This window comes from Daphnia carinata, chromosome 8 (genome assembly GCF_022539665.2).
Source record: "Daphnia carinata strain CSIRO-1 chromosome 8, CSIRO_AGI_Dcar_HiC_V3, whole genome shotgun sequence".
Taxonomy (NCBI): domain Eukaryota; kingdom Metazoa; phylum Arthropoda; class Branchiopoda; order Diplostraca; family Daphniidae; genus Daphnia; species Daphnia carinata.
In genome coordinates this window covers 3,728,536-3,748,026 of record NC_081338.1, presented here as the reverse complement: position 1 = coordinate 3,748,026, position 19,491 = coordinate 3,728,536, and the positions used below count along the sequence as shown (strand labels likewise).

The following is a 19,491-nucleotide window of genomic DNA, read 5'->3' as shown; positions in this document are numbered from 1 at the left end:
CATCTTTCGAAAGCTTGATTTCTAAAAGAAAAAAACCCAACAACAAAAATGACGAACACAAATTAAACGTAGAACAATTTCCCCAGCAAAAGCAATAGTAAAACATGAAATGGACTTTTGTTATCATCAAAGATAACAACAAAAGGAGCATACAGGCATACAGCTTTGTTTCGGCAACTGAATGGTATTTGATTTCGCCTCTTTTCAACAGGTAGCAAATGGGTTAGCATATGCAAATTCTCAGTTTAAGAAAAATGCAAATGGAACTGCATGCACTTAATTAGACTAGTCACCAGTACCAGTTTCTTTCGTCTTTGTTTTTTGTTTCAACTCATTTCTATTTAAATTTATGTTTAACATTTTTTTCAAAAAAAAAAGAAAAGAAATGGGGAAACCCAAGGTAACATACAATACAACGAGAAAAGTAAAAACAATTGAACATTTGATACAGAATTTACGGTGGCGCAAGTAATTCAGATGGGTTTCTTCTGGGATCAAAGGTATTGACAGAAACGGACAGTTGCAATAACATCAGCAACAGGTAAGGGATGGGCGACATTGATGCAATTTGACGAATAGGTTATCGTTACAAACTGTTGAAAATACAATCGAGACTGTACTTAACAAAGATTTTAAAAGCAAGCCATAGAGAAAATGGGTATGAAAAAACCGGAGTATGACGAAACAGCAACTATCAACGTCTGTGTTGCGTCTATTTAATGTGTTATTAGCAAATCAAAAACAATAAGTGATTAGCTTTGTGTTCGTCCTGTTAGCCTATTAGATACGCCTCATTCACAATGTACTCGAGGGCACAAATTTGTGTTACTTATTCTCCAATAAATCATTGACTGTAGTTCAACTCCATTTTTGTCACGTTTTGTGATTGTTGGATGGCGTTTGATCAACAAAACTCCATCATACTTCCGTCATTAAACTGTCGTCAAAAGTAAAAAAATTTCGGAGACGGACAACGATGAAAATAATGGATGAAAAAACCGCAATGATTCGTGTCCAGCACGGAAGTGGTGATAGTGTAACACCTTATAATGGCTACTGATTGAAAACCGATAAACAACGTAACGCGGATACATGAAACAAAACTTGCTACGTACGTCCACTGAGTCATTCTTTCGGCTAAATGAAATTTGAAAATTTAAAACTAAGACAGTTGTGATTGGTGCGTCAATACTATGCTTTTTGTGTGTTGATTTGATCGCATTCGATAATCAACCTTAACGCCTTTGATCGCCAGTTGTACAGTAGGAATTAGGAGAAGGGAGCTATTTTTAAACGAATATATGTAGCGATATTGGTAAAAAAAGAATGAAGTAAGCAAAATGACAGGCAGAAGAGAGTGGAGGGGATGATATCACTTATACCAGGTTACTATGTCAGGCACACATGAGCCTTGCACGACTTCCATCCAAATATTTTTAAAAATCATATACAGTTAACAAGACAAAAAGAATGTACCAGACAGTTAAGATAAATAGTTTGCTTATTGTCGCATAAAATGTCGTTAAAGATCATTTGATTTCTAGAGAAGATGGAACGGCCAATGCATTGCGATCGTACAACTGAAATTTCAGTAACAGAGAGCCGCGTTTTGTTTTTGGATTGCATTTCAGTTGCCATTGCAAGTCGTTGGAAGTTCGTATGAGTGCATTCGAATCGCGATATACGACGACCCGAAATGAAACGAGGTTAACGATGAGTATTCAGCGAGTGTTGGCTTCCACTTCGATTGGTAAACACGCTCTGCGGCTGGTGACTTCCTGGAGAACGAGGTTCCGTTCAAGACGACGGATCTTCTTTGGGCAACCGGAGTTCGGCAAACACTTTGGTTTCAATTTCTTCTCGCGCTTGGTGAATCGTTTGACATGTTCTGTGGGACAACGCAAAGAGAAAAACAATGGCATTCAAGTACGTGAGATTAGTGACGTCGTTGAAAACTGTCCATGTGAGTGTAGTGTAAAGTAATTGTCGACGAGTGCTTACTTTTTGCTGTGGCACCAAGAAGGACGAAGCGAAAACGTTGACGTAGAGCCTCAGACTGGTCCTTGGTCAGATCTTGGACTTTGTAAGTTGTCACCGTGGGCTGTAGCATCCATAGATGGTGTTCAATGGCATAGCCGTTGACCACTTGCTGGAAGATGTACTGGGCATTGCCAATAAACACAAATCATAGATTATCGATCACATTGGGTACACAATTGCCTCGGTCTCTTTCATTTTCTCGTGTGTTGAATGTGAGAAACCCCCCAAACCATTCTGTGGTTGTTGTGCCAGTATGCAGATGAAGCACAACTTCGGGAATAGGATGAAAATCGTGACGGCAGTCACGCTACATTGTTTATGTCGCCTGATACAAAGAGCAGCGACCAGGCAATGACAACAGACGACAGATAGCAACCCAACGCAAGCAAATGTTCCAAAGTCGAGTGACTCGTTTTATTACCTGAATGAATTCAGAAGCATTGCCGCCTCCTTGTGCGCGGTAGACAACGACGTCGTATTCTTTGGGCAAGCACAGCGTAAAGTTGGCATGATGGGTGGAGGACTTGATGAGCGAAGACGAGGAACTGGGCAGCAAAGGTCGATTAGATGTCCTGATTTTGCTGCTACTGTCAATTCCAGATGTTCCTTGAATGTTGGACCGCGTCCCAGTGATGGGCGAAGACGAGAGCAAAGGCGTCACGGGGCCTTTTGGCAGAACAAACACAGACGTCAAACACGATGAAACCGAGACGCGAAAAAAAAAAAAACACGGAAGAAACAATGAGCCGGAAAAGAACCATTTGGCCAATGTTTACAAGACAGCCAGTTTATGTCTCTTTTATTGGCGAATAGATTATTATGAAAAATGACACATTCCTTTACAAAAGAAAAGCAATCTAGACGTATACCTTGAATGTCTCCTTCAATGAGCGGACAGACCGGGCAGCAGCGGCCGGCCACTTTGACTGGTCTTTCGCAGTTGAGTGCCGGCCGGCTGGGACATTCCAGACGTTGGCACTCGATCCGACCGGATCTGCATTGGCAGTTGACGCAGTCCATTGGTCCAAATGGACCCATCACCGGATGCCAAGTTGTCCCGTGCAGGTAATATCTTCAAACAAGAAAGGGATAACAGGGCGATGAGCCTCACTTAATGACCAACGTAAGCATTGACAACGGTAAAGTTCTATTATTGATAAGGATGCGATTCTTTACCGGCCACCGGAGATACAATCTTCCATTTTCCCGCTTGCTCCATCCGTCTGCTGTTGAATAATAACGGGGGAATTGTCCATTTCGTCCACTCTACCAGCTGGATCTAATACAACACATTCAAATTCAGAGAGGAATAATAGACTAAGAAACTATTGAAATGAATTGAAAAATATTAAACATTTATTTGTAGTCCTCAACTAACCGCAACTAACGCTCAATTAGTGGGTAGGTTGAAATCGAATGAAAAAGGTTTAACGTTTTTCACCTGGACAGACAGGGCAGCAATCGTCTTTGGTCCGGATCGGCTTTTCACAGTCGGCTTTAGGGCAATCTTTGAGTTGGCACATCACCATTCCGCCCTGTTGCGTCATTTTCGTTGTTCGTTGTTGGCCATTTGGTTGATTGCAGGTGTGGAAGCGTCCCGTGACGTAGACCGTGATTAGCATTCACACAGAGAAGATGAGACAAAAGAAAAAAGAATTGTATCCGATTAGGTAAGTCAATGAATTTTTGAAAATGCATAATTCAATTGAACTGAATAAGCTGGAAGAAAACCTATAGTCTGGCTTCTTGATTTACATTGCGAAAAACAGAACGTTGCCCTGTTTGAGGCAATAGGGAAAAGCGACTTACGATGGACAGGAAGAAAGAAGAACAGCGTAAAAGAGGAAAACGAAAACCAACGCAAGTCAAAGAAAATAAAGTGACGAACGCCGTCAGCAACTTGGGAATCGTTTCATCATTACGCGTGATTTACCGCCCCACAAACGATATGGTAGACTTGCTTTCAGTATTCCCGCTCCATCCTTTTCGAACGGCTTTTCTCTCTTCTCTCTCCTCTCTTTCTCATTCCGTTTGTCTCCTTTCCTCCTCTCGACTGGATTTGCATATTTACGAGCCTATCGAGTTTCATCGCCGCGAAACAACATGAAGCGCGTTTCCCAGACACGATTTCTGAAGCTTTTTTGAAAGCAGTGCCCGTCCAATTGATGAGCAAACTGGTGTGGTCTGGTTTCTTTTGTTTGTTGGCACTGGTTCTGTTGCCCAGCGACCATGTAACTCGTAAAAGCCAAAGCACGAGCTCACGTAGACATTTAACCCATACGATATTATTGGGCAGATGTAGAGGGCCGTGCCTCTTTCCCCTAAAGAGCCACTCCCTGCAAACTTGACCTCTCTTTTGTTATCAAGATGCAGACAAGCACCCACTTCCTCCGTGTCTGATCTTCGCTTGTCCGTCGCTCTCATAATATTCCACGTCTATTTTTAGATTTCGAGTCAGCACTTCAATGTCGGAGTGAGAGAGAGCAAGAAAGAATTCGTTACACGGCTGAAGGTAAAACAAAAGGAACACAGTCAACGTGAGCAAAACTTCATGTGCCATAGATGATCTTCTTATTTGGAACGTAGGAAGTATAATAGTTTGGTTTGTTTCATTGTATTTCCTTCGTGGATTCCAAATTATTCTTTAGCATCCGCTTTGCTGAGGATTTAGGGCTTGTTTTCTCAGTGAAACTCGCCATAGCGGACATTCTTCGGGATTCCATCGTTTCGTTTGACTGAGACGCGAGGAACGTCAAGCCGCGCAATGCGGATACTTATGAATAAAGACTTGGTTTATGATCGGGCCGTCTGATAATAACAATAAAAACAATCAGAATTTCTATGACTGTGCAGCAACAACCGAGAGGCGCAAGGCAACAACGACAACAACAGCAGGGCGTGATGTTTTTACGTAAGTATGAATATGTTTATTTCTATAAATATCGAACGGGGATTCGTCGACCGAGCCAGTAGGACACGCGGGTGTTTCAAGAATTGAAAATTATGGAGATGTCATGCAAATGCGCTGCTTTCTTTTCTTCTTTTTTAAAGACGAAGTATCAAAATAGACGGATGAAAATTTGTTGAGCCTTTTTCTCATTTTCTAGATTCAGTTTCTTTTCAGCTTTGCCTTTTTTTCTTTTCTTTTTTAATTTCTTTCCTTCTTTAGATGTGGCCTCCATTACTGTCATGCGCATTCTGCCTGCGAAGCGCGTTCTTGTCTCGCTCCTTTAGCCTTTCGGTTGATGGCCTCATCGTGGGCATTCTTGGTCTGGCCTTCACTATCGTCAGTTTTCAAAACTGTTTTCACGCGACTCGTCTGTAAAAGTATTTGTTGATTTGTTCCAAAGCTGACCCCTCTATTATTCATTTCCTATGATTGAGTTTTGCTGCCATGCCAACTCGAGTTACGGTTTTTTGCTACGACCTACCATAAGAGATGACGTCAAAGAGAAACTCCAATAAATAAATCGTTTGGGCAACCTGGTTTGCCACAGTGAAAGGTGCAATTCGCTTTATGGGTCGTGCTCGCCTTTTTCTATTTAGAGGAAAACGTAGCGCGCGAGGAATTTCACGCAACGTGAAACTGGCCATCACAGCCGTACATATCGAATGGAACGTGGAATGGAGTAAAAGGGAAATGGAACGAAAGAAAGGCTCGACAGTGAGCCTTTAGCGATTCGAAAACATTGCGGAGATGGCGCTTCGTGACGGTGAAGAAACAGAAGAAAAAGAAATATGAACTCTATCGCAAGAGGCTGCGAGAGAAACGTCCAAGAAAAAGGAGACATCATTAAATATTCCACGCACGATGGGCGCGCATCTTTTCGTTGTCATTCCGTTTCGTTTTTGTTTCGGGAACGCATGCGGGACGGGCTGCACTGCTGCTGAAATGGGCGATGCAGCGAAAGGCGAAATGTGCACAACAAATGGGACGCGGCCAACGGGCGAAGAGGAACGGCAACGGCAGCGAAGACAGGCGGCGGCAAGGTGGTGTACAATAATATGCTAATGCAATGGTGGACGATGGACGACTGCTGCTGCTCTTTTGTACGCATCCCTACCACTGGAAGGAAGCGTCCGCCACGCCAGCTACGATGTTGCCACTGCACGACATCGATCGAGACACAACAGAAATCGAGTGGGTCAGTGGATGATGCGACCGGTCGCTGCTCGTCCACTGACATTCCACAACGTCATCAAAAACAAAACAGAGAAATAAATGGAGACCAAAGGAAAACAAAGGGGAAAAAGAGAAAATTCCTTTACTCAATCGACTCGTTTTCTCTCCATTGCTCAACGTCGTCGATATCACATTCCAAGCCGACAGCCGATTACCTTAATCCAGCAGCGGTGAAAGAAATGCACCAGCCACGCTCAACAACATTCGATCAATGGCATCATTCGAACCCATTCTTCATCACCCGCCGTTTCAACATTCCAAACTCTACGTCTCTTGTTTTTTTCTCTGGATTATTTTGCTCAGATAAGACATCTTTCTAATTCAGTTTTTGCTCAATGGCTCACCGACGAAAAGTGATAGGGTTGCCTATTGGATCTGACGGGGGACAATGCGAGATGGCGGAACCCGACAATCCCTGTCAGCCCATGATTTAGACTCAAATAACGACAGGCCAAATTGTGAATTGATATTCAAAATATGGACGGATGCATCGTGCTTTTTTGTAACGATTAGTATAGGAAAGGAGGAATGACTGACCTCGCAGGAGCATTGAACGCATTGGTTGGGATGTTCCGGTTTGAGGCCGATGCTGGTCGACGTGAAACGCTCCTTGTGACGGTAAACGTTGCCATTGTGCAAGCAGGTGACGCCAGGTGACGTCGAACTGCCACTCAGATCCGAAGAGGAAAACGAAGAGACTGGTATTTCATCCGGATAGAGAGAGGCAGGACGTGTTGATGCAGCCATCAAAGTCGATGATTTTGCCTCTTCTTCATCACCAACCGAAAGCGAATGCGGAAAAATAGGAAATTCAACGTAATCATTAGATTTGCACGATCTGCTTTAATGACGCCTTATGGTGCCCGGTATGAACAACCCAAAGCAACAACTCCAAAATCTGTATTGAAATGAAGACAAGGGGGATCTACGTTCTGGACATCGTCTGGTTGTGATGCAAATGAGTCGTAACAAATTCAAGGCTCTTCACTTGTCAGTTGGGTCTTTATCTCTTTCTTTTTCGTTTTTTTCTCTCGCAATTTAGCAAACATAAAAGCAATGCGTGAATATTCTAATTGGTTCCCACCTATCGCCCATTGAGTAACCAGTCACTTACTTGCGCAGTGAATGCAGCATTCGTTAGTGGCGGCAGAATCCGGCGAGGTGCACTCCTCTCCACCGCATTCGTGGATGGTGCAGTTGATTTTACCACCCTGTTTTAAAGCAAATGCACAGAAAATCAGCTAAAAACCCTCGGCTATTCGTCAACTGTATATGACTTTACCTCTTGGCAAATGCAAGCGACGCAATGAAGGGCTCCTCGTTGACCCAGTCGCGGATACCAGACATCACCGACCGCATAATTCCTCGATGTAAAAGTGCAAGTTGTTCCTGCCGAGGTATCAGCCGCCATAACAAGTCCCGAAGACGTCCCTATTCATTTTCCGATGCATGAGAGTATAACACGTTGATTATTTACCATTTATATGTGAGAAGTGAATGATTAACGATTGATTCGAACGAAGTAATTGAAACGTTCAAGTTCTAGTCTAATGAATGATGACGAAAGAATCCCTAATGTGCTCTTGTTGTGCAACACACAATGCCTTATGTCTCGTGTTACATTACGGGTGGTCACGCCACTTTATAGACGAGCCCAGACGGGACCAGACGATGCAGATCCGGTCGACAACACGATTCTTCTGTTTATACTTGTAGACGCGTGTGTGTTGTGTGTGTTTGTGTGTGTACTTTTCTGGCGTCTAGCTCGCGGCTGGTGTTGGGTTGGTGATTGTGAAAAGGACAACAGCCTTCTTAGTCTACCTACGCAGGATATATAACCCTGGGTGAACAAAATACAAAGCCAATAATAACACTGGTACGGTGTAGGAACTATTTGTGGATTATGTCAGTTGCTCATTGTTTCCATGTCAAGCAAAGACGTATCGTCAAGAAAAAAAAGTTGAGAACTTCGTTAGATGAAGCTACGATTGTAGCATTAATTGTGAAAGGGCAGCATATGTAATCAATCAATATAGGTTTCAAATGTACCAATTAGTTATAAATGCCACCTCATTTGATTCCACCACATTAAAGCTATTAATCAAGGACGTAAGACATATCACGTAAGTCTATTCAACGAACATGAATTTTTAACACACGTGAATCAGACGGGATTTCCCCGGTTTTACTGATCCAGGCAGTCCAGCAACTGCTAAAGTTGAAACCACGTTGGTGGTATCATGCCATTATTGCTTGGCAGTCCATCTTATTAAATCAGCTGGGCTAAAACAATGGAAACACTTGCGCCAACACCTGAAGGATCTTGAATAATCATCGCAGCACAAACAAAAAGGTAAAAAAAAAATGGCCTTGCTAGAGGCACAAACCGCTGCCCATACAGTTAGCGTGAATCGCTGGACTTCTGCGAATTAGTCCCCCGAAGGTGCTGCACCGATTCGCAGTTCTTGTTTGATCAGAACCAAAACAACATTTTATGCCAACTGAATGGATTAAAAATACGGTAAACTTATCAGTCTAATAATAGATTGCAAGTCCTAGTAGTAATGCATTCAGTTGTTTTTGCATTCTCTTCTTTTGTTTATTGGGCTTTTGCAAACGTTGAAGTGGTCGACTTGTCTCGTGTTCTCTGCATCCAGTAACCCTCAGCCATTGCCTCGCCCTGGATGATGATGGATGATTGTTTTCGTATCCAAATAATCCATCGGGGCGTGTTCGGCTCACCCACTGGCTTGCTGCTCAATTGCGGAATGATGGCAATATCTATGCAACACACCCTTTGCTTTTCTACTTTTAAAACGGTCTATTTATAGAGAATTCTCAGTATTGTATTGGCTGATGATTGTGCAGTGCGCTCTTTCTCAGAATTGAGTCTGCAATCCTCTTACTCACCCAACAGCTTTTTGCCTTTAAAAATCTGCCAAATTTCCACCATCAAAGTCTAGTTAATGTTGATTAGTTTTTTGCTTTCAAAATTCATGTGTTGATCTCTGGTCGTAGTTTATTTTATTTTTATTTTTTTTTATTTTTTTTTTTTAGCTATGTGGTATTCGTTTTGAAATGAAAACGCCGAATCGACTTTCGGATCAGCCCAATTCTATTTTTAGCCGCACGCGATTCGTTGCATCTTTCCCTTTGTCTTGTCTTGCGGCTTTCACGCAGTCGGCATCAACCCAGTTTCACGACCTCGCCAAACCTTTTGTTTTGCGCTACCCAAAGCCAACTCTAAGAAGAGGGAAATCAAAGTTGGTATTTCTTCAACAATAACTGTTTTCAATTCCATTTATCAAAAGTTTTTTTTTCCTGTTCATTCACTTTCAAGACAAATTGACATGATTTCGTGAGGGTGCCGCTGTCTTAACGGAATAACGGGTTGAAACTCAATCAACTCAATCAAAGGCCAAGCAAAAGCCCAACAGCAATTAAACGCAAACAAGCAAAACCATTCTTCACTTCATTCTTTTTTCTTCCTGTCATGCCTCAATTTGTTTTGCGCAGCGTGATACTATCCAGCGTCAGGTCCACAGCCGGCGGCCAAGAGAAATGAAGAGCAAAACAAATGAGAAACTGCTGATAGGTGCCATCATTGGCCCGCCTCCTACCTCTTTTGATTCTCTACTGTCCCACGTTTAATTTCGTTCATGTTTTTTTACCCGAATGAATACCTTCAGAGACAAACGTAACGTAACTGTGTGCTGCTAAAAACTGCTGGCTTCACAAGGGCAAGCCAACTAGCTCTTTTGTCATTCGAGTAGTCATTTTTGATGGTATTAAATCTGGTGATGATTTTGATTTGAAAACGTTAAAACAGCGCTACGTAGTGTTGGGCTCGTATTTCTTTCTCTTGCTCATCTGCGCTCGCATTTCTGCCGGCATCCGGTCCCATATTCCATTTCTTCCTGTGCATATTTGTTTTGAACGTTCGCATCGTTTGATCGCTTAATTTTGGGCGATCAATTGTCAGATTCCTATACAGTTTCCAACCATGTGTACACACAGTGTTATAAGCGTGTGTGTTTTGGCTTTGATTTCACTTCCATTTCTGCGATTTGATATCGGTGATATTGAGACTAATATCACCGGATAACTCAAAAACTATAAGAGCTACACACAAATATAATAGATTTTCGTGATCCTCGTTAAATCGCGTATCGTAATCATGCGTATTTATAGCCCCATCTACATTTTGAAAAATTAAATGAAATGAGCGAAATACTCGGGCTTATTTTTTTTACCCGATTTTTTCGTCATCAAATTATTAATTTGGATTTCCCTGAAATTTCATCTTCTATTACCACACTCGAACGCTGGATCCGAATAAAAATATTCTTTTTCTGTTAGTGTATACAGTTTTGGAGTAAAACGGAATCACGTCATCTATTATTTGCTCGCCCGATATGGCACATTACACAAAAACTCGTAGAACTCCAGTAAAGCTGAAAGATGGTTACATATTTGACGAACAGAACCATCATTAATATATAAAATTGTAACATTAACTTGCGCAGCGTATAATGAATAAAAGGAAAAGGGTGGATGAGGACACTGTATACGAAATCAACTATTTGATTGGACAGGTAGTGGTATCTAAATTGGCGGCTCATTATCGCTCGTTAATGATTCTGATTATTCAAAGCTGATTCTGCTGTGTCAGTTTTAATGTCTCATTCCTTGCGTAAACTGCATCATGGCATGGACGTAAAAACGAACGATTGACTGCGTTTCTTTTTGTTGCCATTGACCTTCCTTTTTTGGCCGTCTCCTAACCTTCGGATTTGCTGAGGAGATCGAAATTCTGGTACCAACATCGCGTTCAAAGACGGGCAGTGATGATAGACGGTCTACTCTCCACCAAACTCACATTGACTAAGCAAATGACGTTTGAAATCATCCAGGGGTAGAAGCAAAGAAGACGAGGAAGAAATGGAGATGGCAAAGAGGGCGAACCCTCGCACATTCGTCTCTCAGTTGTTTCTATTCTTAGCTTGTACTACACCAGTCTGCTGTTACAATCGCTATTACCATTACTACTACTGGTGTAGAAAAACATCAAAAAATAGAAAAAAAAGAAAAAAACTAAACAATTTACAAGTTGATGGACCCTGGCGGTCGGAGTCATGCGGAGAGTTTCGGGACCTCCTGGTACACATACAACAAAGTGTAGGGTCACATGGTAAGCCTGACTCGCCTCCTTGTCCCTCTCGAGGCAAAAATAAGCCCGTCCCTCCTTTGACCTTCTATCGTTTCCCTTTTTATTTTCTATGCCTCCGTGGATGTAGAGGAGAAGGAGATAGGTGCCGTTGTCGTGTGGTGTGAGGGGAACAAGGTGGAAACCCTTTCCCAACTCAAGAGGACCAGAGGGCCTTCAAGAATATACGACTATTTCTATTGATGATGACTGTTATTAAGATAGACAGGCATTCCTTTTTCGTTTTATGGATGCCAGTCTACAAAACAGAAAGAAAAAAATAAAGGAGAACTAGAAATATTTAGACCGTATTCGCTCCGCTCGATTGCCTCTTGTTTCTTCCTATTTTTTTGGGTCTCCATTTCCAATTTATTTTGGGTTATCTCATTTATCCTAGGACAGGTTGTTTTGTCTGCTGTACATAAACTATCGTCGAATCTGATCTCATTCTCATCTTTAAAGGAAATTGGACTGCGTTTAGACATAGTTGAACTCAAGCGAGTTCCTCGTCTCCGGAACGCCTTCGTTTATTTCGTTTGTCATCGATGGCAGTCAAATCGCAAGAGCACTAATCATTCACGAAAAAGAGATAAAACAAAAAAGTGTTCTACCAGTTGCTATGTACCGTATAATCGCGTGTCTGTGAGTGTGTGTGTGCAAGCAAGTTATGATGTCTGTCCCGAAGGTGTTCACGTTTCCAGCGCTTCTTCTTGCAAAAGCTTTTTTTTTTATCTCCTGACTCTTTGTTGATGTGTTGAAGCCGAATGTCGGTGTTTTGCCCTTTTCTAGCAAATAGGGTACGTTCGTCGTAAATTACGCACCTTTTTTGCACGTTTACGATTAAGAGAGCGTCTTTATTTTTTATGTTGGCTGACTGGCCGATGTGACTACGTGCCGTAGAAAGTGGCCAAACCCAATGAGCCAATCCTTCCTAACCTCCTTGGATGTTGTTCGTATTGGTTATTTGATGAACTTTAAGCTGAATTCTTAACTAGTACATGCAGTTGTAGACGGGAATATCGTTGAATTTCCCTCTTCGTTTCTACATTTCTCCTCGTCAGAGTTGGTTCATTGTGCTGATCTTTGATCCCCCACAAGAGGAGGGAAGTCCAATAAACACTCGGCAACTTTTATTGTAGCCAACGTCACTCAACCAAGCCGCACTTAATTATATCCTCTCTGTCCTTTATGTTTTGAGCCAAAAGCGACATGAAATCACGACGGAAACGACGATGACTTGTGTGACATAATTGGTTGTTTTACCTGTTTGCATTGATGGGAAGGTGAGAAGGAGTAGCATCATTGCCGTGATGGCTGATCTCAGGTATGTCGTCATCATCCGGTCGCGCTGAGCCATTGCTGATTGAATGGAGTGTCGTAACTTGACAGGCTCGTAATCTTCACAAATAAAAAAAAAATCAATGACAACCGGTTACAGAATTTTTTTTTCTTAATGAACAACGATCACAAAATTTCGAAATCCTATCAAAAGATCTGAGTTTCCCTTTGGATATCCTCGTGCTATACCTTGAACCACAAGTCGCAATCAATGAAATGATGAGTCAATTGCCTTGGACACTTGACTTGTTGGTTTTGTTTCAATATCTGCGCTCACAATTGAAAAGATGGACGGTGAACGGCAGAACGATGGTTCAATCCAATTCAATTTTGTCGTGACGTTTTATCCTTGGCCAGTAATAACAAAATGCGCTTTCGATTTTGTGTGTTATTCGACAGTCGGCACAATTCGGATTACACGAAACTACAATATTTGTTAGCGTTGTTCTCGTCTTTAGTTTTTTTGGCTCGCTGTTGTGCGTGGTGCGGACGCGATGCCGGTCAGTGGAAGACTGGCGAGATCCGACCGATTGGTAGCGCGTGTTATGTTTTTCGTTTTGTTTCTTTCTTCGTGCCGCTTCTATTTTCATTCGTGGGTCCCTTTACTTGTTTCCTTCTCTCATTCTCCCTTCGTTTCACTCGATTCCTCTTCTTCCCTTTCTCTTTCTTTCCTGTCGTTTGTTTTCTTCCTTCGGCACTCGTCCAACAGACCAGACGGCACGGCAACGGAGGAGATCCCTTCTACATCCAGACTCTCTGCGTTTCTTTTCTTTTTATATCCATGCCCAATAAATACTTTCACTTGCAGAAGATGGATAGATGCGCAACGACCACACGTATTCATTTTACTTGATGATGAACGTGTGCCAAAAATCCCATTATATGACATGCTCCGTTCCAGGAAACCCTGGGCATTGTGGAAGAAAAAGATAGCGCGAATCATCAAAAACTATCGCTGCTATGGACACATCCACTTTAATGCTCATTCCCGTTCCCGTCCGTTCGTCATCCTCATTTCAGAGAAATGTCTACCGCCAGCACATTGATTAATGTCATATTGTCCGTTCCGTTTTATTGTTCGCATTTCACTGTTTGCTCTGTAAGTCACTGAAATGATCACTGATCATTATATTGTGACATGTTTCACCACAAAACAAACAAACAATCGGCATTATTGAGAATGCCACCATGATGATATCAATTTAAGTGCAGAAATTCTTCAGGTATCAACGTCAAACGCTACCTCATGTGATATGCAAAATCATCGCGTTTTCAAATTTTTCGGTAAACGCACATGACCGACCATTTACGGTAGGTCCTACGGTATGTATGGTGATTATTGCCAATTGTTATTCCCGTCATTTTTTGAGATTTAACGGGCAGTAATAATTTCTCTTTTGCATACGAGGTTTCGTTTCTCAGATGATGGATGTAGTTTTATATAGGCCATTATGTGAGATTCTGCATGGAAAGTTTGGAACTTAACCCAAAAGTAGACAAGTCACCGGGTACGGAATTAAAAGTGGCCGGTCACGAGCAGTAATTCAAACTCTATAGCCTTCGTGCAATTCAAATATCCCGTTGTTTTCTTTAGTTACCTTACAAAACATTCAATGTGCTCTCATGTTCTCATTAGACGCAGGCAAACAAATGGCTAAAAATACGAATTTGATCAGTACCTCGTGAACCAGACTGAAACCTACGCACGGAATATGTCGCAACTGATCATGACTGAAGTGGCCGAGCAAAAAGAAAGTCATATAAAATACTTGTTTCATCTTCTCAACGATCGCTCTGTATTATAATTCTGTTTTCTCTTCTACTAAATAAACTTTTAATTATTATCAAAGAGAACAATCTTTTCGTGGGCCATGACTGTGCAAAATGCGCTGATTCGAATGCCAAACGAAAGAAAATGGGGAATCCTTAAAGGCTAAAACGAGAACAACAAATTGAATTCATATAATAAAATGAAGACAATTTGTTTGCCTTTTGTGTCGATTTTTCTGCGCATCTTGTTCTTTTTTTTTTTTTTTTTTTTTTTTGCTTCTATTTTGCTTCCTTTTCAAATTCCTTTTTCCTTTTGTCCATCGGCTTTGTCCTGCGCGATCACGGGAATTCCAAAATTGGGTTTCCCGCACGGATGGGCAACGAAATTTTGGCCTTCCACGACACACGTGCGGCGGTAAATCTGTGTACATGTATTGATGATGACGTATAGTGTATGGAGGCACAAAGACGGATCTCACGACGCGAATTTTCCCCATCTCGCCAACTAGTTTCGTTTTCTTTCATCTCGTCATTGTCTTCCTCCTCTTTTCGCTAATGGTCATTCGAGTTTCTTTAATCCTATTCTATTTTAAATGCATTTCTCAAATGTGCCATCTCGATATGGGAAAAGACAACTTGTTGATGCTGTAACTGACCATTTATTTGGAGAAAATGATGGATATCGTCGCATGCTCTACGTTGTAGACAACACGTAAACATTGGACACACCGAAATATTCGTGCCACTTTCATCGCATGTGTCTCTAGAACGGGACATATCCCTGTTTGATGGAACATGAGACCGACATGTGTTGAAAAACTTGTTTCATTTTCTTTAACCATTTTGAGTCGGCCGGCCTCGTCCCATCCGACTGGCTGACGATAGACAGATGGATGAGTGGATGGATAGGTTTTCCTTGAATGCTAAAGCGACGTGTTGTCTGCGAAATGACGACTACGTTCGGCACGAAAAACAACTGCCGTCCGACTTGGCCTGCGGATACGTGCCGGTGACTAATGGGCCGGTATTCATTCATCACAAGAACGGCGACTAGAAAGATGACACGAACAGGATATTGCGACTCTGATAATGGCACGTGCACTATGATGGCACGTATCAGGATCTTCCGAATAATATTCGTAGTATATTATATATTCATCAATTGAACTGATTTATTATCGACCTTCCATTTTTTTTTCTTTTTTGTCTATCAATCTATTTCTGAAATTAATTTCAGGTACCTTATCATATAGACGATGAAGAATGAATACCAAATAGACTCTCTCTACGTTTCACACCATAAGGTCGGTTCCTGTGTTTCATTAGCAACGATCTGGAATTATCGCTACTGTAGACTCATCTCCGGTTTCAACCGCACGTTTCTTAACAAAACCGCATGTAATACTCATTCATGAATGAATCACCGAAACCAATGTCAAACAGGAATCCACAAGCCGTTAATGACGTGGCCCGTTTAGTATTTCATGCAGCTATATAATCATTCAACAATTTTAATGTCCATATCCGGACCAAAAATGAATGGGATATGTCCGCAGAAACGTTGGTCCCGAACAGCAACAATTTCTCGTCTGACACTCATTACGTCAGCTTCATCAGCCATTTGAATATCACTGTTCAGGTTTGTTTTAATTTGATTGACTTCTGGATACCATCGTCGGATTACCGCATGCCGTAGCGAGCCAACAGTGTTTATGCTTCACTTAGTATACTATTATAGTTAAGCAAAGCAATACCACCCGCGGTGAGTTAGATGGTGGGCCTTTTCTTCGAACCGTCGACGGCGCATTCTTCACGGTGTAGCACATTCTTTTCTTTTTCTCTCCTTTTGCCTATAAGACATTACGTCTTTCTTTGTAGGATGTAATCAACTGACAGTCTATCACACCAACCCGAAGTAAAAGAGAAGCGAAGTTGGCATCTACATATTTAAACCGATTTCCTGTTAAGTGTCAGACCTACTAGTGAATATGAGGCAAAATGATTCCTGTGCCACAATGCGACAACATTCTGGCATCTCTTCCGCTTTCTTGGACAATGTCCCTGAACGTCATACGCAAATCGTGATAGTTATGCTGTCTTTTTTTGGTGGTAGGAAATGGAATATTTCCCCTCACCGTTTTTTTTTATTTCTTCCACGAATTCAGTGACAGATCACCAAGATCGCAGGAATGTTCTTATATCGGCTAGTGAATATTGCCTTCAACTCAGTGCCAACACGCAACCAGAATGTACGGTGGCGGTGTGTGTCTTACGGTTCACTTAGCCTATGACAAATTACAATAAGGTGACGAGACGCTATTATGAGTTCTATTGGCTTGCATCCTCACATATTTTCTACGAAAAATCCGACCGGCCTTTTTTTTTTTAAATAGAAATTTGCGTATGACATCGCCATAGTTTTCATGTAACTATACGACATGGACTTATTGGACATGTGCAATTATTTAATTATTTTACGTTCATCTATTGAGATAAAGGAAGAAATAAGAATGCAAGGAAAATATATAAAGGATTAAAACTGTGTTCGCTGTCCGGCATCAAACCACTCACATGTTTATGAACACCGTCGTGTGGCAGTATTGTTTGGAACGACCCAGTCTTCTATCACGGGTTGCCATGCAACTACCCTCCGTTTTTTTTTTTTACAACGTGCTGCGACGACATTATTCGTTTGCCCTTGTCAGACAATAGACGAGAAAACTCGCCATCATCTTAGCTTCTCCTCGTGCTGCGCTTGGCTAAAAATAGCACATCACGCAGCACCAGCATCAGTTTCAAATAATGGGTGACATTCATAGTAGTTTTTTTTAATGAATGGCGTCTAAAATAAAGAAGATAAAAATATATACGTATACGTGAGAAGCCAAGGCAGAAAAGGGGCACAAATATGCTGGACTATTTAGTACGTTTGCATTTGGCTTAAAATCAAGGCAGACGTACTCTACTAAACGTGGCAATAGACCCGAAAATATCGAGAAAAGATGAAAACCCATACAGCCAGCCGAATCGCGATTATAAATTTGCTACAAGAGAACGTGCTGGCTGTTATAGAAGACAACAGCATCAGTTTGGACATAGCCAATTTTTTGACCGACGTTCATCCAGACGCTTCTTTTCATTCACGATTGTTTTTGGCTTTCGTTTCGTCTGTCTTTTTCTTTTGTATTTTTCTGCCTTTCTTTTAAAGCCGGTGGATTCTGCCAGACGCCCGGTGGTCCGTTGGTTAAGGTTCAATAGTTCTCTATCTGACAGTGGCATGCATATCTCTATTCTTCACGGAATTGCGCGTTGCTAATTTTTGGCATTGACCACCAGCTTCGTTATTACATTAGTTCTATTTAAACTTCAACTTATTTCACTTCGTATAAGATATTTTAACGGACTGTTAAATTAGAGCTTGTACGTGTATCCAATATGAACGCTGAAAGCAGTACCCACCTTGATTGTTGCATGCCATCATAGATGATGGAATGAATTTACATTCTTTCGAAACAATTGCTGGACTGAAAAAAGAAGGGTAGGCAAGAATATGTTCTGCTATCAGCATACGAGATGAGTTCCATTTAATGCCAACCTCCTCCACCTTCTCGGCTTCATGTTGAACAGTAGCAGATTCATATAATGTTTTCACGGTGGCCCTTTTTTCTCAGAACTTGTTCAATTCCTCCTTGCCGTCTGAATATCCCCCTTTTCTTCGCATTCGATGACTTCACGTCAATGCATCAACCGATGATTTGTGACGCAATTTTTATAGCCGTATATATCCAATTTGTTACATCGCTATCAGCACAGTATTTGTAATTCTGTTCGTTTTGTTCTCGGAAACGAAAGCATCGAAGAACAACGAAACAATAAGATGTGAGGTATAATTAACATAACTAAGAGATCCAGGAATTGATTCGCCTTGTTTTTCTTCGCGAGTTCCGTATACCCAGCCCTCCGTCAAACTGAAAATGAAACAGAAACGTCGTGTTTGTTGTGTGTTGCATCATAGAAAATGATATGCGTCTGGCTCATCAGCATAAACGATCCCTGTTGCGCCATATCAGCCATAACAGCAGACAGACGTTTTACGATGGAAGGTTGTTTTTTTTTTTTTTCATGGCCCAACTGTAGGGCCATCGCCAATGGAAAACCAAAAAACTAAAATTCTCAAAAGAGTTCCACAGCAACAGAGAACCTGTCCTTTTCCCCCTTCTTTTTTACGTTCCTCTATTTTTCCACGTAACATCTCGCTTTCATCCGAAGGAATTTACCATTTTCCGTGCCAAATAACCTTTCCCCCTGCTGTTTCATGGTACTTTTTATTCAACCGAACGCTCATTTAGTCACGTAATAAGACGTTTGTTTTCCCATAGTCGACGCAACTGCAACAGTTTCTTTGCTTCAGAGAGTAGAGCCTACTTTATACAACAGCTGCAAGACGATGTGTTGACAATAAAGAGAAAGCAGAGCTACAACAGACTTTTTTCGTCTTTGGAAGCGCCTAAACATGCCATTGAGTAATTGAAATAATGAACGGCATGCGTATCGTTCAGTTCGTTGCAACACGCACGATGCGGCGTCTGTAACATCTGCGTCTCAATGTTGCACGATTTGAACAGAACATGTTCGAAGACTACTACCACTACGATGACTGTGATTATCGAAAGTCTTTGTCTTTGACTGATGAGACGTCAACTCCCATTTTTGCCTTACGGTGTTGTTGCAGCAGAATATTGGACTGAACTGCACGCACCGAAGGGCGTTCAAGAAGCGAGCACCTGGTGTTTAGCTGACTTTAACAACTAATACCGCAGGTTTGCTTATTACTCTGTAAAACAGGCTTATCGTTTTTTAGCTGACGCAGAGAATGGAAGTTTCAGAATCGAAATGAAAAATCCACATGTTAAATTAGTTCACGTCAGAAAGAAAAAAAAAAAAGGAAATTTTT

The 19,491-nt window shown here is 41.6% G+C and overlaps 1 protein-coding gene across 1 annotated transcript; it reads right to left on the bottom strand.

Annotated features, from left to right (window-relative positions):
- Positions 1-1,284: 1,284 nt before the first annotated feature.
- On the bottom strand, positions 1,285-13,248 carry LOC130703620 (uncharacterized). Its single transcript, XM_057525051.2, has 11 exons — positions 12,957-13,248; positions 12,693-12,827; positions 7,506-7,654; positions 7,338-7,434; positions 6,761-6,993; positions 3,482-3,575; positions 3,217-3,319; positions 2,910-3,112; positions 2,462-2,706; positions 2,002-2,161; positions 1,285-1,888 (listed from the first exon to the last, which is right to left on the bottom strand). The coding sequence occupies exons 2-11, from the start codon at positions 12,784-12,786 to the stop codon at positions 1,722-1,724; spliced, it is 1,545 nt and encodes a 514-aa protein (XP_057381034.1). The 5' UTR covers positions 12,787-12,827; positions 12,957-13,248; the 3' UTR covers positions 1,285-1,721.
- Between the last annotated feature and the right edge of the window lie 6,243 nt (positions 13,249-19,491).